The following is a 21087-nucleotide window of genomic DNA, read 5'->3' as shown; positions in this document are numbered from 1 at the left end:
TTAGAATAAATCCAGGACAGCATATTAAATGCTTCTTAGAGATTAACTACAGCAGTATCAAATGTTACAGGAGTTACAAACTTGAAGAAAAAGTTTCGCTTAAACCCCACTGAGTAACGTAAGCAATGCTTTGTCACCATAAACAGTAAAAATGTTTAGTTTTTCATGTAGTCTAAGCATATCATCTTGAACTTTGTTGTACTATCGTCAAGTTGACCTATCTTTCAAACAGGCAGACACATCAGGTGACAAAAGCATCTAGTTTGTTTTCACTGGCAACTTCTTACCTGTAATTGAGAAACTTTGAACTTTATTCATGTCACAGAACCAGTTCAGCTCAGCTCACAAACATGTTGACCTCTGAAACACAGCTAAGAGGAAGGGACATGTCATACTGTAACCAAAAAGCTTTAAACAACATTCTAGATCCATTAAAGTATAACCCTATGCTTTTCTTGCAATGTTAAGATTTATCATTTCTGTATAATCCCTTACCTCACCCATACATTGCACATTTTTGTACACTGGAGCCCAGAAATAGCTGTGACAGTGCTCACATCCAAATTGTCAGTTTAAATTCATTTTTCAAACCCACATACAAATGTAAATTATGTGACTAAATCAGATTCATCTATTATAATCTAAAATGAAATCCTTTCCACCTCCCCTCCCCAGTTGTCGCTTTAAAATTTATCCTAGAGAATCGAGTTAGCAGTCAGAGAAAGTTCATCTACATACATTTTTTTTCCCCTCTGTCCACCATCATTATTGCACAACACAGACACTGTTGAATACCAGCCCTCCAAGATGCTATGAAAGAAGGTTAAGAATGTTGACCAAAATAGCAACATGATGATCATCAGCAACGTACAATGACAAATGCACTGCTTCAGTGCCCTAGAAAGATTTAAGCTGAAGCACTGAGTGCCATCAGCAGAGAAGATACTTGAAAGTTACTTGGTTAACATACTCCTTAGAACAGCTCTATTTTTAAACCTTTAATTTCAGAAGAATTTCAACAGGATGACACAGAACACAAATTCAAAAGCATACTGAGTACATAATGGTTTAGCAAAACTAAAAACCCAAAACAGGGCTGGCACCCAGCAGTATTCACTTCCAAACATACGAGCAAATGGGTGGTCTTGAGTTTAACATGAACAGTGAAGAACACCCTCCACCTCCTCACATGAAAACATCTCTCAAAAGAATCTCCCCCCCCCATCAGCACACCGTGAAAAGAAAATTACAGTTTTTACATGTACTTTTATCTTAGAGGCAAAAGACAACAATTACTGCCAGGGTCTCCAGACAGCTACTTGTGAAGATGTCTCACATCCAGACAAAGTCCCCTACATGTGTGGGGACCGTGGTCCTTAAGGGTTACAGGGTCTGCTATTTTCCAGTTAAGAACTGACGCATAACTGATACTCATCAGGTGACCCCCAGTATAAATCAGTGTGATCGACCAACTCGGGTGAGGGAGATGGGCAGCCTGGAGACCCTGTGGCTTTCAGGACACACCAGTCCCCCATGCCAAGAGAGCACCTCTTCCTCGTGGAGCTGGCGTTCGAGGCTGGGATGAGCGTGGCCTCAATAGTGGCTTGGGGAGCCTCCCCTCAGGTGGTCCCAGTTGTTGTACAGAGCATAAAGTCCCGATATGGCCAGGCCTGCGAGGCCTCCCCGTGCTGCCCCGCGGAGCCCACCTGTAGACAGACACACACAACCTTTGTAGCACCACAAGGCAAAGTGTGACAGCAAGCAGTCCTGTTTGTGGAGGTGTGTGGGTGAGGAGGATCAAGGTTCTAATCTCCAAACCTTTCACTCTACACAATAGCCATGTTAATCACACACATTACCACCCTTTCAGGATTAGGAGCATGGGTTCACACAGGTGCAAAACTGAAAGTTTGCAAATTCTAGGTTTTAACTCCAATATTGTAAAATGAGCTCCCTCTCTCCCTCAGCATTACTGGCTGTCATTCAAATATTGTCTTAAAATGCACCTCTTCCAGACCCACTCCTCTTCTGATCTCCTAACAGCTCCATGCATTTGCATCACATCACCTGCCATACTTACCTTCCTTTTACATTTCCGATCAATTCTATAGGCGGCTACGTGTAATATGCACCCACAAAAACAGTGGCATCAAAAACGGTTTTGAACAGTCTCGTGTGTCCAAATCTCTTCTCCTGCTGTGAAAGCACTTTGTTTACTCTTAGCTGTATGTCACTTTAGAGAAATGTGGAAGCTAAATTAACAAATATCAGCGTTTTTTTGTGTCGGTCCTAAAGGACCAGGACCGAAGAGCTGCGTTCAAGAAACAAAACGGGCACATCTATACCCATTACAAAGTTTGGTCTTGTGTTGAGCTACAGGAGGAGGAAGAAGGAATGCGCTGAGAGCCAGACTGGTGGGTCTGCAGCTGGGCTTGCAGAGGCCCCGGGACCATGGCGCCGCAGGGATAAGACAGATAATGTTCCTGCTTAACTGGCCCACACCCACAGCCAGGCAGCCTCTGATAACTATGGGCAGGGCCTCATGTGTCACTGAACCGCCCCAGCTGAGCTCACACTCACACGCACATCACAACATGAAGCCACTGGCAGACACACAGCACAGAACAGCTGAGACCCCTTTTGATGCCAAACACCAAAACACAAGCACAGGAGTGAGACCCTTTCATCACGCACCACTGAAAAGCTAAACTGCTGTAGCTTCTCCCATGTAAAGAAACCAGGATCATCCTTATACTTTTCTACAACGGCATTCAGGAACAAGATGACTTTCAAGGAAAAAAAAAAAAAAAACTAAAAATTAGAAGCAGCAGTTTCTAATCTGTAGAGAGGTTCCTCTTACTGAAGCTCAAAGCGGTATGGTTTACAGACCAGAAATTGACCGTGGCAAAGCCGTCAAATACGTCATGCTGCACATTTACACGCAACGTACGATGGGCAATGAGCTAAATTTACAATAAACAATGGGCTTTATTGAACTTAACACCTTCTTTACGTAACAGACCACAGGAAAGCAGATGCTGAACATGAGGTAGAAAAAGGCCCTCTGTTCCCTTACAGCTCAACAACTGCAGTGGTTGGGAAAGAATTCCTCCGTTTACACTATTTTACCCTCAAATTTTAGTTAATCTGCCAGCAAGTCTTTCTCATGGCTCTTGAAATATGGTAACTGTAAAAACACTGTGTGTGTAATGATCTCCTAGCAAGATGACAGTCGTGAATCTCACTCCTTGTCCAAATCTGACACCCACGTCAGAATGACGGCACATGGGATGTCTAACAGGCCCCAGCAGCCCGCTCTGTTTGTTGAGATCCTACAAATAGAAAATTACATCCACATCCAGGCATGTAGACACACACACACGATCTGAGCATAACCTTAGATGAGTCCTATTCTTCAGCAAGACACACAACACACTTCCAAACAAACATGATCATAAAACAAAGCTACTCTGCTTGTACTGTCAAGCTCCCATTAAGTCATAACACAATAAAAGACATGTGAGCTTTGCTAAAAAACAACAGCACTCATGAGAAACAGAATCTGAGATATGTAATCACACGACATCTCGCAAGCCCAGGTCGGAAACAATCACACTCAATAAAATCAAGGGTTAGCTTGTGCATGAAAACAGCACTCTGACCTCCTCCACTACCTTTTGCACCATTTCTTGGCAACACGCTTTTCCGCTGGTATTTTAATATAGGTGCCATACGGCTTCTTGCTTTTTACAATGGAGTTCAGCCGAACGACAAAGGTAGCCTACGCTGTTATCCAGCTGATGAACCATGTGGGCTGAAAGTGAAAATGGACATGGGAAACCCCATTAGCTCAATGGCTTCTGCTAACCAGCTGGCTTCGCTTCCATGGGAACTTCAGACCATGTGCTTCAGAAAACACGGTTCATGCCTACTTTCCAGCCACAACAAACAAAATGAAATAGTACGAATTTCCTTATAAAAAGTACCTTCCTTACCAAGCGCAACTGATCATGCTTTACTGTAGTCAATATAACCAACATTCACACCCTCATTTCAACAATGAGGAACGTGGTTGGAAAAATGTGTGGTCTAAAAGTACTCTTCCTCTGCATGCATGACGGTGCACTCTGCACTGATACTTTTCCGATAACAGCACCCGTGACAAAACTTATTTCTCTGCCATTAAGAGTCTTGTTGGCATCTACTAGGAGGGAAAAAAAAAAAAAAAAAAACACACATCGAAATTACCACATTGAGGCATCTTAGTACCCAACTTGGAGTAGTCCAAGCTGTTGAGCTTTTCAGTTTGTTTCACTTATCCAGGCATGAGAAGGAAAACAAAATTTCTGCCTTTATCTCAGGCTTTTTCAAGAACTAACATATTATGAAGAAACTAGCACTTCAAAGCAAATGTAAGAGCAATGTACCTAACGCTGAGTGGTGAAAGGAAAAGATGCAATAGAATTCTAACAAAACACTTGTAAACCCCTTGGAATTACCTGGATTTCTACATGAATCATTTCTAAAATGCAAACTGATTTTCACCTAAGCCCTAATAAATTGTAAATAACGTGTGTGTTTGACATTTATTCATTTAGCAGACGCTTTTGTCCAAAGCGACATACTGTACATCTCAGCAAAAGTACAATACCAGCTGCAGACATCAAAGTCTCAAGGAAACCTAGTTTGTTACCTACCACTTGCTGCACCGAGGTTCGTCGTTCAAGTAGGTGCATAAAACACAGGACAGACACATCCTGATACCCTCCCACCGATTTTTTTTTTTTTTAATACAGTATTACAAGACATACAAATAAGCAAGTACAACGCCACAGTAGTGGCTGAGTAAAGGTTGTATCTGGGGATGCTTATGGAGTTACGATGCGTTAACAGTTACACTGTAAATGAGCTGGAGAGATCTTGGGCGAAGTGGACCTGGAAAAGGCAAGTATATTCAAGAAGGGTCTGACAAGACAGATTTCCCGCAGTTCTGAGTGACAGGGGAAGGTCATTCCACCACAACGGACCCAGAACCCAGAACCTCCGAGCTTATGTTATATTGCCACATATTTATTGACCCCGAGGTCATTTATGGGGAAGTATGTGAACCTCTAAGATAAGAGAAATTGGAATCAGTTACTCCAGTTAATGAGTCAGTGTGTATAACCTACCCTATTGTATTTAACAAAAGATTACCTACTCTTTGTAACACAACTCTGTTTAATACCAATATGGCTTAAGAAAGATTTCACAGACTCTCAATCACAGTTGAAGCTTAAAGACTGCAAAAGAATTTCTAAAGACTTTGCCTCCATCAGTCCAGTCAGGAAGATAATTTTTTAAAAAAAAAAAAAAAAAGGGGGGGGGTTCAGCACCATTTCTGCTCTCTCTACAAGTGAGCATCCTTCACAGATCATGTATGGAGGGAAAAAAAAAAAAAAAAAAAAAAAAACTGCACACCAACATCAAAACCTCATCCAAACTAAGTAGCATGGTGGAGGGAGTATAATGTGGTGGGCTTGCTTTAACGCATCACGGACTGGACAGCTTGCAGGCAGAGGGACCAAAGAATTCCAAGTTCTATCAGGAAATCCTAGTGCAAAAAATTAGGACATCTGATCTAAGAAAAAGCGGGTCACAACGGTCCAAAACACAGGAGTAAATCAACAAAAGTGAAGAACCACTCAGAATCCTAACAACGCCACTGAAAAGCTGTGGTGTGATCTGAAGCAGAGTTCAAGCAAGACATCCCAAAAATGTACATGAACAAAAACACTTAAATAGAATAATGGGCCAAAATAACTGCCAGGTCTCATCATTAGCTACAGAAAGGCTTTGAGGCTACTGCCAATAAATGAGGTTACACTAATTATTAAAAATAAAGGCTGACATACTTCTTCCATCAATGATCTTGGTTAACCTACTTATCGCATAAAGATCTAACATGTATGTATTGGTTGTTAATAATAGACTGTTTTACCTACGGCTTAGAAGATCAGATTACGTTTTAGACACGTTCCAAGTCAGATAATTCCACAGGTTTCACAAACTTTCTCACAACAGTATTTAAACAAGCAAATGCAAAGACTATGCATGTCTTACACTCAAGGCCTCATCCATTGTCCTCCCAGGCTTTTCCTCGTACAACTCACCTGTTGATTTGTACAACATGCCTGTCAACGTCCCAGCGGCCACAGTATTGAGGTCATCCTCGGCTCCACGAGCCTTCTCGATCACCACCCCAAACACACTGTACAGCAGGGCTGATGGAGCAGGAGAAAAGAGAGGCATACACAATGAAGACATACAAGGCACATTGAAAACTACATGTGTCAGCTCCATAATGTGGGACCTGTAATGGAATTCATATGATGAACGCTTGAAAGAGCAAACCTCTTTGTGCCTTTTTAAACAGTTTTCTGTCACTACTCACAAGGAGGTTCATCAGCAACTCATTGTTACTGCAAGCATCTCATCTTTCACACAGCCATTTTGGTATTATCTGTATCCTGCTAGCAGACCTGACTCTCATACTGTGTGGTTTCACAAATGATTTAAAAAGTTGATCCTATGCTTCAACAGAGACTTTCTGCAGTCTCTTGCATAATCTTAAACACAGCTATAATTATTGTATTTTCTGTAGGAACCTACAATAGCGACTGACCTAACAGGCAGATCCATAAGGTGAGCTGTGCGTGTTATCACTGGTGGACATCAAGAAACCATTGACAGCGCTCACCTACAGAGCCCAACGTGTTTGCCCATGTGGCTCCCTGCCGAGTGACCAGGTTAAGGATCCTGAAAGAGAAAGAAGCCATTTCTTGACTCCCTGGAACACTTGTACAGCAAAACATTTTTACCCAACATGTAGAGCAGTTTTCACTCATTTGGAATACTTATTGAAATTATTTACCTAACAGCATTCTGAGCTGCTTGGGTGCAAGGTATACAAACAAAGGATGTATGTTATTCTAAGAATTTGCGTTAATGGTCTTTGCCCCCATCCAGCGTGTACAAAATCAAAGAAATACGGGGGTGTCCGGCACCCTGGGCAGCGACCCTGACCCTGGACAGCGCAGCTGTGTTTGAGAGCTGCTAGCTTAGTCAACACAGGAATGCTTGATAACTGGCAACTGCAAGCACAGATGTTTAAAGGCATGAAGATCACCAGGAGATACCAAGTAATGGGCAACAAAATGTAAACGCAAGGGACAAATCAATCTCGTCAGGTCTGCAAGGTTGAGTGTAAAACATCTCCCTACAAATGTCTCCGTTAGTTATTCCTGACATTCATTTGGCCTAAAAAAGGTCTGCTTCTTATTTTAAGAAGCACGAGGGAAATGTAACTAAACAAAAAAAACAGGAGATCTTTTGTTAAGGAAAAAACACAAGTTTCTATATTTATTTCTGATACTACTGCTGTCTTTGTAATAATTTATGCAGATACAGAGCAGGTCTACTAGATGTATTTCTATATTGTGGTATGCACTGTCCTTACTATACAACAATCATCAAGCTTCAATTAAAATTAAAAGCCTTAAATCTATAGTCAGTCTTTTAACATGACTCAGTTTGAAAATACAAATAAACATGAATGGAAGCCACCAGATAAATGGAGTGGCTTTATTTCGAAGGCTATCAACATCTTACAAGTCCATCCATCCATCGTCAACAACCGCTTGTCCCGGGTGGGACTGCGGAAAGCCGGAGCCCAACCCAGAAACACAGGGTGCAAGGCTCAAGGGTAAGGAGACGGATCCAGGACGGGACGCCAGCCCGTAGCAAGGCAACCCAAGCAGGGCTCAAACCCCAGATCCGCCGCAGAGCAGGCACTGGTCGAACCCGCCACGCCACCATGCCTCCCGTCTTAAGAGTGACTAAATCAATTTTACATAATATATGGAACTAATTGAAATTTAAGATTAGTTACATTAATCTTATATGCTACTACACCAATACCTTGTTTGAATACCAGAAAACTGCAAACTATTTCATTGTGAAAGCAAGTTACATATTTGTGTTTGGTAAATGCAATACGGTTAGACTGAAACATGCAGAAGACCTTCTGGATACAACAGAAATAAGAAAAGGGTTTGCTGCTGCTGGAAAACCTTCTCTTTCATTTCTTTTCACACACAGAAAGAAAATAAGGTCTGGACTGCTAGAGTTGTTTCCTTAGCCTTAATGTGCAAAAACACAATTCCCAATTAAAATGACAGTTTAAATAAGAACTAAATTGAGAATGTGCACAAACTAGGATTAGACTACCACCTGGTGGCCATCAACACAATACTTCCATCAAATCCAACAATAATGAAGAACTTGAGCAACAATCCTGTCACCCTTACCTGCAGAAGTTACAATGTGTCTAGGAGAGGTTTTATGTTGAATTTAGTCTGTGCAGCAAGGGGAATATTAACAGAAGTCCACAACATCTGCTGTTAGCAATGGTGCATAGCTTTGCAGTTAGACCATTACAAGGTCAAAATAATCACTGTTAAACTTCTGATAAAATTGAGACTTTAAATGTTAGCTTAGAATTTAGTTACAGTACTGATAAAAATGTAACATTATTATTGTTAATATAAAGGCACTACTACTTCCAGGTTTAATTTCAGCAATCATCAATAAAGTACTTACTGCACGTTGCGAGGCTTAGACCAAGCCATGTCCCGGGTCTCCGCTAGGCCCATGCGCAGTCCATTCAGTGCTCCAAATGCCGCACCTGAATAGCAGAATACATGCCACAGGTCACCAAACATCTTGTGACACGTACCTCAGCACCACCCTTTCATTTTATGATATGTTAATATATCAATCTTAATAAAGGCAGCAGCCAAGGAAACTGTTTAACGCATTACCACATTTGGGGCTGACACTGTGGAGCAAAAGACGACAGTATTATTTAACATACGCTACATCCCAGAATGGTTCTTTAAAAAAAAAAAAAAGTTTAACAAGGGCAGGTAAGCAGGATCACAGTCACCTGTAATACAGCAACCACCGATGGTGAAGAATGCCAGCTCAAAGCGACCACGGGTCTTGTTGGCACCGGTGGGCAGGATGAACTCATCACTCTCCTATTGTACATGAGTTAAACAACATGTGTGTAACTCAGAGCAAATATTAAAGGATGATGACACCTGTTAACACCTGCTGGCATTTTTGGTTCGATCTCTAAACTTAAAGAGGAGAGACTTAAGGAAGCGCAGTGTACTGCCAAGTGAACAGTATCACTTACTGTAGCACAAAGCACTGCAGAGAACACACCAAAACAGCACAGGCCCCTATATTATTACTTAGCCTTCATCAGCTTGTACCGTGGCGTGATGCCTGTCAGTTGCTACTCCAGTTGCCCATTAGTCAAGTACTTAACCTCAACTACTACAGTAAAAACACCCAGCTGTAGAAATGAGCCAAACATTCATGTAATTCCCAATTTAATTTTTAAAAAAATATTTTTTAAAAATAGAATGACAGTGAAAAATTCAAGATCCAGGATGCACTGGTTTAATCTTGATTTAGCTTATGTCTTTGTCCAAGAGGACTTACACCAGCATGTAAGCAGCTTTACAAAGGTATACTTTTTTTATACAGCTGGACATTCCAACTAGATTAATCTGAAGAAAGTATGAAAGATGAGGCTGATCAAGGGTACAGCCCAGCAGTGAGAACAGAAGCAGGAACATTTAGAATGCAAGACAACAGTGTAAAAGACATTTATTCATTTAGCTGACGCTTTTCTCAAAGCGACTGACATTGTTGATATTACAACTATGATACAGTTACAGAGCTGGGTAATTTTACTAGAGCAATTCCTGGGTAAGTACCTCGTTCATGGCTATTACAGCTGGAGGTGGGGATCGAACCTGCCACCTTTAGGTCCAAACAAGTCTCAAGGCAGAAGCTCTAACCACTCCACTACCAGCTGTCCCAATACTACCTGCTGCAGTAGTTGCTAGAGCAGGACCCTCCTGGGAGCAACACACTACCGCTGTCTCCTAACCTTCCACTCTGTTCTGTTCATCACTGTTGTCAGTACAGTAGACATCTCCACACACGTGCAGTGGACCTGGAACCTACCTGTGTCAGGTACCTGGGGTCTACATTCAGGTAGGGGGAGAGGGGGCTCATTCCAGTCACTGCAACAGACAACACACGAGTGACGTCAGCAGTGTCCCCACCGGCCATAACCCATATATCGGCCTGACATGCAAGCGCACAGCACGACGCACAGCACCACACACACAGCTGCGCTTACGTCACGACGCGACACGTGCGGCTCCTCCACACTTACGCGGCACTCCGGCTAGTTCACTGTTTGAATACTCGGAAACGCCTCCAAAAAGACCGCCGAGTCCGCCTCTGGAGCCGCCGCCGGCCCCCTTCGTATTGTCCATAGTAATAGAAAAAAAAAACAAAGTACCAACAAGAAAACGTCCTCTCCGACGTTATGAGAGCTGCCGAACGCTGCCGGCAGGGTGTAGCTAGCCTAGCGGCCGCCTCAACTCCCGCTCTGCGCTAAGAGTGCTAGCTATCCAACGAATTCCGACAGGCCGGAAGTCAAAAAGACACGCATTTGTTATTAAAATACGTGGTTCCGCCAACAAGGGTTTCAAACGCTGTTCGCCTAACAATATTTACAATAAATTCATAACAGAAATGCCGGGTGGTCGAGCTGCCGCTTCTACTGGAACAGCGCCTTCTCTGACCTCCACAGCTCCGCGCGCGGCCGTAAAGCGGTTTGCACTGCCGCAAAGGAATGTGTGCTGCCGCAAAAGTTTGCGCGACATATCCTCATGACTCTTTCTGAACATAACAGTGTAAACGGATTCATTGCTCACATTTTATAATCAAGAAACATAGAACCAAAACCTCGCAGACCAAAGATATGTTCAGAACCGCCAAATTTGATTTTTGTAAGTTGTTGCATTTTGCGACAGTGCTTATGACACTGTGAGGGCGCATTTCGGATGCAACAAATGGAAGAACCGTATTATAGGTGACCACGTGTGCAGTGCGGGGTCGCGGTGGTCTGGAACCTATTCCGGAAGCGTACTGCGTGAGGCAGGGCACACACTGGACAGAGCACCAGCCCATCGCAGGGCAATCTCTCTCACATACACACACACACACAATTAAATAAAATCATGTTAATTAATGTTATATATGTTTATTACTTAATATCATATAATATAGCAAATTACTGAAAATTTGGTGTTCCTGCTGTAATAGCGTGTACTGTTGTATTTTGCACATGTGCTCTTTTGCTCAGCAAATCAGTTCTCGCCATAGTTTTAAATATGTAAATAAGATGAAAAAGGAAACCTTACGATGGCTCATTTAAAATGAGAAATTCACACAGAACGTCCATGGCCCCAGCACCCAATATGAAAATTCAGAAAGGGCACTGGAGAGTAACTGAACTGAGCACAGAGGGTCTCGATTGTCCCCCCAGTAAAAAAAAAAAAACAATCTCCTTTAACCACACATTTCGGAACCGCTTGTCCCATACGGGGTCGCGGGGAACCGGAGCCTACCCGGTAACACAGGGCGTAAGGCCGGAGGGGGAGGGGACGCACCCAGGACGGGACGCCAGTCCGCCGCAAGGCACACCAAGCGGGCCTCGAACCCCAGACCCACTGGAGAGCAGGACCAGGTCCAACCCACTGCGCAACCACGCCCCACCTTTAACCAAATTAAAATAAAAATCCGAAAAATCCATTTGCCTTTCTTTATCTTGTGTCTTTTCCACAATATTTTTCTTGAGCCAATCTGCCAAAACAAAACAAAACAACTGTGGTTCCGAAAGGCGAGGTTCGTCACACACGTGCTCGCATTTTATTTGCTGCGTCAATTACAGCAAATGACCACACGATGGCAGCAACACGCAGCCAGTCGAGATAGACATGCGCAGAGAGCGTGAGAAGGCGAACAAACAAGATTCTGTTCCCAGCTGAGCAAATGTCTTGCTGGGCATCTCATTTCATGCCTATATCTCTACGATACCTTAAAACATATTGTCAACAAAAACATATATATTTTTTTAAGAATCTTTGCACCGTTCTTAAAATTACTCCAAGCGCGTGACTGTGTATCATTGGAATATATGTAAGAATTGTTGAGGATGGTGCGCACGTGGGCTCCCGTGCTGCGTGTTTTCGCTCTGACGGCATGTTGGCTTCACGAGCATGAGAATCGTTCTTTAACGGAGCCTCGGCACAAACCATCCCTTGAGGAAACACACTGAAGCAATACTGAAGCAAGTGCTTCATCATCCCGATGTTACGCAGCTTCCAGCTCCAGCTTTCATTTTTATCAGTAACCCCGGGAGATTTATTTAACACAAAAAAAATAAATAGAACAACAACAAAATAAAAAGTAGAACCGAAAAACATAGCTATTCGTAGTTCAGCGTCTTTTTGATACTCTTCTTTTTTTTTTTTTTTTTTCCCCAGCGCAATCAAAAGAATGTCAAAATGAGAAGAGCATTGTCAGTCACGATTAAATCAAGGTTTCTCTTTCTGACTTTTTCTTTTGCTGTAGGCAACCTAATAAATGGGAATCTATAATTGATGTTACTTTTCCCAACAACAGCCGCCAATCGAGAGAGAAGAGTGTAAAGTTCAAAGAATCCGTATCGGCAACTCGAGTTTAATTTAGATCTAATCTAATGCAAACTGGAATCTTCACGCGAGTATCTTTTAAATGAGATAACTGGAAATAATATTTGCAGTTGCCTTAATGTACTTTACTTTTATTTCCTTCGTATAGTGGGCATCAGTAGCACAAGGAGTCGCTTCACCCGCGATCTCGAAACTAAGTTCCATGTAATAATACCTGTTACACAACGGATAAGCTTCACGCAGCTACCTGTAAATTAATGTAACGTAAATGTTTATATTTAAACATATCAGGTCCCCCCCCCTAGTGTGTGAGTGACAGAGAGAGTGTGTTCCACCGATGTATGGATGAGTGACCCAGTGTAAGTAGTGGATCTAGCGGTGTGTTACCTTGGTGAATAAGGTGTGTGGGCTGGTAACACTACATAGAGTTCACTGGAAGTTGTTTTAGAGAAAAGTGTGTGATAAATAAATTAATGTGTGTGTAAAAAAAAAAAAAATGGAAATGTGATTAGGAATCGTGGATATTCGGATAAGTACTTTTACAAGTACTTAGAGTAGTACTCGTGTGATGAACACGATTCAACGGTTCATGGTGGAAAGAAACTAACTGCGCTTAAGAATCACGCGGCGCATCTGAAGTGTCTCTTCCTGTTAATATAATGCACACATTGTACTTTTTATGAGATGTACGTCGCTGTGGAGAAAACAAGTGAAAGGCAATAAATGTAAACCGTGTACTGAGACGTTGCCGTAATGAAACGGTGTCCGCGCGCTGTTCTCGCGAGAACTTCCTTATATTTACATTTATTTAACTGACGGTTTTCTTCAAAGCAAAATACGATATTAAAGCTATTTACTCCTTTAGATAGCAGAGTAATTTAGAGTAGGTACCTCCCTGGAGGGGGGGATCAAACCTGCAACCTTAGCATCCAGAAGCAGCAGCACTAACCATTACACTACCAACTACCACCCTTTGCTGCTTCTTGCTAGAAAGTTCTGTGCCCCCTTCACCTCGCTAGCCGTCGGGCCTCAGGGATCACAACACTTGTACGGCAGAGTTGGGGGAGGGGGGAGAGCCGCTGTCCGTCTCTGTGTGTGAGGGAGACAGAGAGCGAGGGCAAAATCTCTTATTAGAATTCAGGCATTGCAGCTGGGGTTTGAACCACGAAGCGGAGCAATAAAGTTTACCATTGTTGTCAAGCTAGTGCCTCAGACTTCCTGGCAACCACACTAAATTACCCAGGCTTTCTGCAGGCCCAGAAACAGCCCACTGTTCCCCAACAAAAAGGGCATTCAGACAGAGGAGGCCGGCCTCCCAGGCTCCCGAAAGCTAACTTTAAGCCAATGAATGGATGCTGAGGGTTTCCTAAGAAAATGACTACTGTGGGAAATAGTAGTGATGTCATTTTGAATGCATTTCTAATGTTTTTGTTGCTTTTTTTCCCCCCCTCCTCCCTCTATTCCACTGTTCTCTTCCTGTTTCATTTAGGCCCATTATCAGGAACCTCAGAATGCAAAACAAAGAACCCAGGACCCCAGTGTGGCACCGTTTCCATGGAGATGTGAAAACAGTGCTGTGAGGCTTCTGTTCACTTTGAAATGAGTCTGGGCAAGATGAGATGGAGGAGGGTGGTGTGTGTGTGCATGGGGGGGGGGGGTACATCAGTGGGAATTTGGGCACCTTAAAAACAAATTTGTAATCCGTCACACTGGGGCTTTTTCAAACAAAAGGTTTGCAAGTTTGATTTAGTTTGTTCTTTAGGAGGATTTCTGTGCGGAGAGATCCGGGAGCCATTCAGCAATCTCCTCAAATACTTGTCAAGACTCAAGTTTAAAACACTGAAAAAAAAGAAAATGAAAGTGTTGATAGTTTTTTTTTTTTTTTTTTTTTTAATAGTTTAATCCCATTGGAAATTCATCATTGTATTTATGCTTGCATTTCTATCAAGAGCAATGATAAACTCTGCTGCTTTCATTGCATTATCCGTGAGCACAGCCTTAACGTGCACAAGGAAATAAAGGTTCTGTAACAGCAGAAATGTTACGAAGAAGTGAGTGCAGCTGTCTGTACGCCTTTGGTTCTCCTCACTGTAAAGTGGACAGTCACCTGTTTGGTTGGGATGAGCAATGAAAATTATTTTCCTGGACTCAAGGTGTACACTCGTACCCTGGCTTCAAGACATTCTTTGTCCTTTGTGAGACTTGTGCCCAGGGTTTGTAGATAAATCTTGCTGATTCAGATTCTGTGGGGATACGGAGTGCAGGTTTCCTATGAGGTCTGGAAGTTGTGGGATCTTGGAAAAAGGTATCCAAGAAACTCATGTAAACATCCCAGAAGACTAAAGATAAAAAATATTTAAGTACTCACCTGATTAAAAAAAAACGATCAAAAATACGAGACCATGCCAAACTAAATTTAGATGTAGGTACCTGAATGTCAAGGACTGACCCTGCGCTCACAAGAACCGAGGAAAAGGTGAACAGCTGTTGGTCATTATTAGGGGACCAATGAGGGCTTTGACATGAACTAGCCTGACTGAAAACACAGGGGGGAAGATGGAAAGAACAGATCCAGAATGGACCAGGGAGGTGAACAGCTGCCTCTCATCATGCTGATTGTGGGAGCTTTATAGTGCCTACAGAAATGATGCGCTCAATCAAGGTGGTCCACTTGTGTTCACATGCAACAGGATGATAAATATTAACTGACTTTGTGATGTCTCACAAGCAGAAACAGAAATTACATCATTTACACTGCCAAAAGGCCAAGGAACTGGCTCCGGAAATATAAACTTAAGCTGTTAGAAGCCAAAAAGTTGAAGATAATACAGTAATAATAATAATCTAAGTCTGGTCAAATCAGGACTACCTTCAAATCCATTGTAATAACAAGCAGTACAATGCAAGTGCTACAAGCAACGATGTGCCCTACCGAACTGAACAAATAGATGAGAAGGACAGTTGAAGTGAAATGACCGAGAGGGTAACTGTAACACTGAAAGTGGTAAAGTGCCTTGGCTGAAAGCCCCGATAGCATTACACAGATCTGGCACCTTTAGGAGAGTCTCGAGATGGAAGCCACATCTGAGAAAGGCCAGCATTAAGCCATGCCTGCAATGTGTCGGAAGCCAAATGACAAACCTGGAGTCCTTTTGGAAGAAAATTTTTTAGCTACGTCCTGAAAGCAAAATTCTATGTTTATCATAAACCAAAGACAGCCTATCACCCTGGTAACATCATCTCTACTGTCAAACTGGGTGATGGCAGTATCATGCTACGGGGCTGTTTTTCAGCAAGGTGGACTGAGTAGCTTCTTGGACATAAAGACGAGGCGAACAAAGCTAAATGCTGGCAAAACCTGTTGTAGTTAGCAAGGCACCCACGTCTAGAGTGACGATTTAAGTTCAGACAGGACAATGACCCAGACCACATGATAAAAACTAAGAAATAGATTAAAAACAAAAATTTCATCTTACCATACATCTCGTCAGAGCTGAAGCACATCTGCATGAAGACACTGGCAACAATTTCAAAATCTCAATTTACAACACTCGTACAGACATCTCCACATAGACCCAGAGGTGTGATTTCTGCCAAAGACGTATCTATAAAGTACAGTGGTGGGAGGGTCTGGTTTATCACGTTTCTAAATGAGAAATGTTGTCTTATATTTTTGGTGAAAAATGCTGCTGAATAAAATATTTTTGGAGAAAGAATGTGTTGAATTATCGTACTGGTGATGGGGGCAGAACATCCAGGGAAAACCTATGTTTGTGCATGTATGGGATCGCCCACATGGATAACTGATATTAAACAAATACACCCAGGATGGGACGCCAGTCTGCTGCAAGGCACCCCAAGGCAGGACTCGAACCCCAGACCCACCAGAGAGCAGGACCCGACCAAACCCGCTACGCTCCGCACCCCCCTATTTATGAGTGACATTAGTACAAAAAAATACTAAGGATTCTGTATGGTCTGGTACGGGAGGAGGTCCATGAGTGGGGGGTGACACCAGCCCTAGTGACGCCACTGCATTGAATGTCACTGTAATGAGAGCAAATACTGATGTTTTCAAACACCGACTAAAATGTGGTTTTAGCAGTAACTATTTACCTTTGTTGAAGTTGGGCTGCAGAAAATATCAGGCTAGATTAGCGGGCAAAGAAGTAAGACTGTGAGCAGGGTAAGTTTGAGGTCTGATCAGGGGCTAATCGCTCACATGCCAGCTGAGTACTTCTCCTCCCAGTTCCACAGCTGTGCATGTGCTGTTCTCTCCCACTCCCTCCGATCCCCCCCCCACCCATCCCCGCAGCTGCTGCAGCGAGTCTGGGTGGGGTGGAGGAAGCAGAAACAAACAAGCCAAATACCGACAGTTTTGTTCGTCTTTAAACAAACACGTTTTACAAACACAGACATACGCACACTCACACACATATATATTAAATACATTACAACTGCAGAGGGATCGCATGGAAAAAGGCCAGAGTCTAATGGATTCTCTATTTGTTTGGGACTAATTTCCCTGCTATTCTCTGTTTCCCTGCGGTACCCCTATTATTGTGAAACTCTTTTTCTAAGATGACATCTGCAAAGTGCTCTCTGGGAATTCATCCAAATCGGGCACCACGCGAAAAAAAAAAAAAACACGTAATTGATTCCGTAATTGATTTGTTGGTTTATTGGTCAATAAATCAAAGCATGAATCATAGTTTTTAAAATGGGACATTTTAGATTTCCTTTTACCGAGTATTCTAGGACGTATTGATTACCCTTCAAATATTTTTAGACGTTCTAATTGCAGAACGTAATGTGTCTTCCCCGAGTACTTTTCTGTCGTTTTTCTCCACGGCACCCGAGAGCTCTTGCTCTCGCGCTGTGAGTGCAATCAGAAAAGCGCAACTGATTCGATGGATGTGTTTTCAGTTTCTCTTTGATGAACGCTGGTCACAGGAAGACTGTGGAGAAGGGGGCAGGAGCCCAGGGCTTTGGGGGTGGGGGGGGGGGCGCCGCATCCGCTGGTGCAACTAAGGAGCCTATGCTCGATGTCGGAATGTCAAAATAATGATCTTGGCCAGCAGCCAGATCATTCTGTTCTGTGCTGAGCACATGGGCTGCGTCCATCACGCTCCAAGCTGGAATGCACCGCCGGACTTCGGCACAGCCAGGAAGGCTAGGGAGAGGACAACCGGCAATGGAAAACAGGAAGGGGGGGATTGAAATGCAGATTTAAAAGAAGGCGTCTTCGCTGGCCTACTCCATCCTGCTTATTGAGCCCCCCACACAAACGGCCCGTTGTCAGATTAGGCCTCGCTGCCTTAAGGCGCACACAAGGGACCGCTGTGTTCCAGGCATTGTGTCTGTGTGGTCATGGTCCTCCCACATTGTCTGTTTTCTCACTCTGCTCCCCAGGTCCTGGGTGTCCTGCTCACAAACAGCGCCTAGCCTCACCCTTTCTTTTTTTTTTTTGTAAGTTTTTTGTTTTTGAGCATTTCTGGTCCCTCGAAGCTGGGAATTCTGCAGCACTCAAGCTTGCAGTTGAAAGTGAAATAATAATAATAATAATAATAATAACAATAATGAAAAAGGCAATCACGCAATCTCAGTTTTCTAGCCGGAAAAAATTTTGCTTTTTGTCTGCTTACACTCGATATGGCATTCTGCAGAGGGGCGACTCTGACTCCGCGACAGCCCAAGGGGAAAGCAAGCCGATAAGCACAAACTAATTAGTGGAAAATACAATAAAATATTATGCACAATGCATAATTTAACCACTGTTTAGAGTGCATTAACTGCCTGAAACCAGAGGAAAATGTACTGTTTTCTTGAGAACTGAAAGGGAAACACAAAAATCCTACATGTTCCTACAAGATATGGAGCAGTATTTCGTACAAATTCCTCCAACTTCAGTGCATTATTTTAAAATCGTTTAACGTACCCCTGGCAACAATTTTGCTGAAAGGGGCAGTGCGCTATGGAATAGAATAACAACAACAAAAGGATATTTGCTTATTAAAAATGACAACGAAAGCACGGTGCGGTAAGATCTAATAACGGACCACTAAAAAGGCTGTTAACCTCCGTGTCCTTTCAGAAATTAATCAAAATAAAGGCAAAGTCTGCATCTACAGCACGTAAGTGGTTGTGCTGCATAGTGTGCAAGACGGGAAGAACCGGTGCTGCCGGAAACATGTATTGAAACTGGCTACAGCAGATTGTTCCAGGCAGAGGGGGGCCATGCTGGAGTAAGACCTGTTTGCATTTCAAGCCCAAAAGGGTAAAAAAAAAGCTTCTCAGAGGGAACTTGCTGATCTTGCAGAGCATTTGCTGAGGAGGCCTTTATGGGTTCCCCATTTCTGTTGTAATCAGGTCTGCACCGTGCACAAGAGATGGTTTCATCAGCCATCAAGTGGTAATGCAACAAATCACTGCTCTGTCCTTTTCGTTTTTTTGAAGGAATGGGCAGTACCTTGATGTAATTACGGCGTCATTCCACAGTGACTCTGTAGAGCGGCGCAGAGGGCGACATCAGTAAAACCGAAGACAGAGAAGAGCTTCTCCGCAGAGAGAAAGTTGCTTTTCAAATTCCCCACAAATGGGCTCATCTTCTTGACTTTCGAGATGGTCATCGGGGACTTAATGGGCCATCGCTGTGAATCCATGTAACTCTGTGCACAGAAATGACACCGTGGTGCAGAGGTGCAGGTGTAGGAATTGGAAGGTCACCGAAGAAGCTCTGGCACTTACTAAGGCGATCCTGGTGTGTGGACAAAACATCCTCCCAGGGCTCTTTAAAGAGTCCCAGCAAGCTCAGCTTTCGCCTCTTCTGCCTTTCTGGGTTCCACCTCCGGCAAGCAGACCAATTATCCACTCATTAGACCGCCCCCCACTGCATTCTGTTACAGCATTAGGGTTTGGGCACGGGATGGGGGGACAGTGCAACGATGAGATGGAGAAGACGCCGGCACCTGAGGCTGCCAAGGAGGGGGGTGGGGTGGTCAGGCGGCAGCAACCCTGGCGATGCAAGGAACACGATCTCACCCACAGCCTCTCACATGCAAATGCAAGGCATACGAGTATGAATATTTCATTCTGATTGATTCTTGCTCTTGGGAGGAATCGGCTTCCTAATGCGTCTGGCTGCCATGGGAATAAGGCAATGCGGAGGAAGAGGAGAGGAAGACTGGTCTAGTCCAGTCAGCGGTTTGGGGTTAACGTGGAACGTCTTCATGATGGATGGAGTAGGTGTTCGAGGAACGTAGCTGAAGCCATTTACAGGCGAATGTCTAAATGAGCGACTGGGACGTCCTGTCTCTTTTTGTAAATGTTTGTGTTTCGGTTGATTACCGAGTCGGGCGGGACTCGTTCATTTCACTTTCCAGAACCCCTGTTCTGGTGCCAAGACACAACACTGCACTTTTAATCTTCAATATGAGCCTCTTGTTGGCGCCTCAGCTCTGGCCGTGAGTCCACAGGATCCCCTGACCCCGCCTGGAGACCTGAACGCACCAGTCGCACAAATGAACACTTTCATGGCTCGACACCCGGTGGCAACGCAAGATGCGATTTCTCCTAGAAACAGCCAACGGGGCCTGAGCCGGCCTTATCAGCGCAGTGCAGAAAACTGCAGAAGTCTCTGGCAATTTCTTGCCAGTGATAGACATAGCAATTTCTTGGAAGCTGTCGATTGGCCAAGAGGAAGTAAAAAGAGAGAAAAAACAAAAACAGCGATTGGGAAAAAAAAAAAAGGTCAGGGAGAAGGGCGCACCGTTCGAACCCCAAACCGCAAACGCCGTTGAACTAAAAGTTGTTATGAAGAAGGAGGTAGGAGCGGTTGGTTCCCTACCCTTTCATGGCTGGAGACCTATTCGCAGTGCGAGGGCACTGCGTGTTCGGCGAGGTGCTGCGGGTGAGGTGATGGAGATGAGGTCTGGAAATGGAAGGGGGGGTAGCAGGTAAGCCTTTGGTGCATCTGCCCGTTTAGCCCCTCGGTCTATCCTGAGACTGGCAGCTTTGGAGATAACGGTAGATAGCGATCCTACAATCCCAGATAACAAGGCCCTCGAACGTTAAACAACACAAAGGTCCCTATTGATTTGCCCCCAGTGTGTTCATTTGGCTTTATCCTCACTCCTTTCTCCTTTACACAGAAAACGGCTCCTGATGGAGGTAATCTGACAAAACAGTCTGCAGCCCATTACGTCCTATCCATTTGCTAAAACAACCGCATCCCTATTTTATACATCACAGCACCGATATCGGGCCAACGAAGCTCCAGTTCCTACCTGCTCATATCAGGAACACATACAGCCAACGCTAAGTTCAAGTAGCGTGAATGATACTGCGACGGCTCGTGTGCTGGACCTCCGAACGGCAGATGTATTTCAAATACATCATGAGCCTTCATTTATTATCCAATCGGAAAACAATTGTATGGTGAAGTGTCCCTTTGTTTTCTGTT

At 43.7% G+C, this 21087-nt stretch overlaps 1 protein-coding gene across 1 annotated transcript; it reads right to left on the bottom strand.

The window, feature by feature from the left end:
* Positions 1–290: 290 nt before the first annotated feature.
* On the bottom strand, positions 291–10739 carry timm23b (translocase of inner mitochondrial membrane 23 homolog b (yeast)). Its single transcript, XM_018766044.1, has 7 exons — positions 10298–10739; positions 10084–10142; positions 8987–9080; positions 8641–8725; positions 6740–6798; positions 6153–6263; positions 291–1706 (listed from the first exon to the last, which is right to left on the bottom strand). The coding sequence occupies exons 1-7, from the start codon at positions 10398–10400 to the stop codon at positions 1594–1596; spliced, it is 624 nt and encodes a 207-aa protein (XP_018621560.1). The 5' UTR covers positions 10401–10739; the 3' UTR covers positions 291–1593.
* Positions 10740–21087: the final 10348 nt, after the last annotated feature.

This window comes from Scleropages formosus, chromosome 8, assembly GCF_900964775.1.
Source record: "Scleropages formosus chromosome 8, fSclFor1.1, whole genome shotgun sequence".
NCBI classification, from domain to species: Eukaryota; Metazoa; Chordata; class Actinopteri; order Osteoglossiformes; family Osteoglossidae; genus Scleropages; species Scleropages formosus.
Note: the sequence above shows the minus strand (reverse complement) of the source record. Positions and strands in the feature narration are given on the sequence as shown.

Excerpts from the sequence above, each read along its gene's own strand:
- timm23b (XM_018766044.1), bottom strand. The coding sequence starts at position 10,400 with ATGGACAATACGAAGGGGGCCGGCGGCGGCTCCAGAGGCGGACTCGGC. Across the intron at positions 10,143-10,297 it reads TGAACTAGCCGGAGTGCCGC|TGACTGGAATGAGCCCCCTC; the intron begins GTAAGTGTGGAG and ends TGTCTGTTGCAG. Across the intron at positions 1,707-6,152 it reads CATGTTGTACAAATCAACAG|GTGGGCTCCGCGGGGCAGCA; the intron begins GTGAGTTGTACG and ends GTCTGTCTACAG.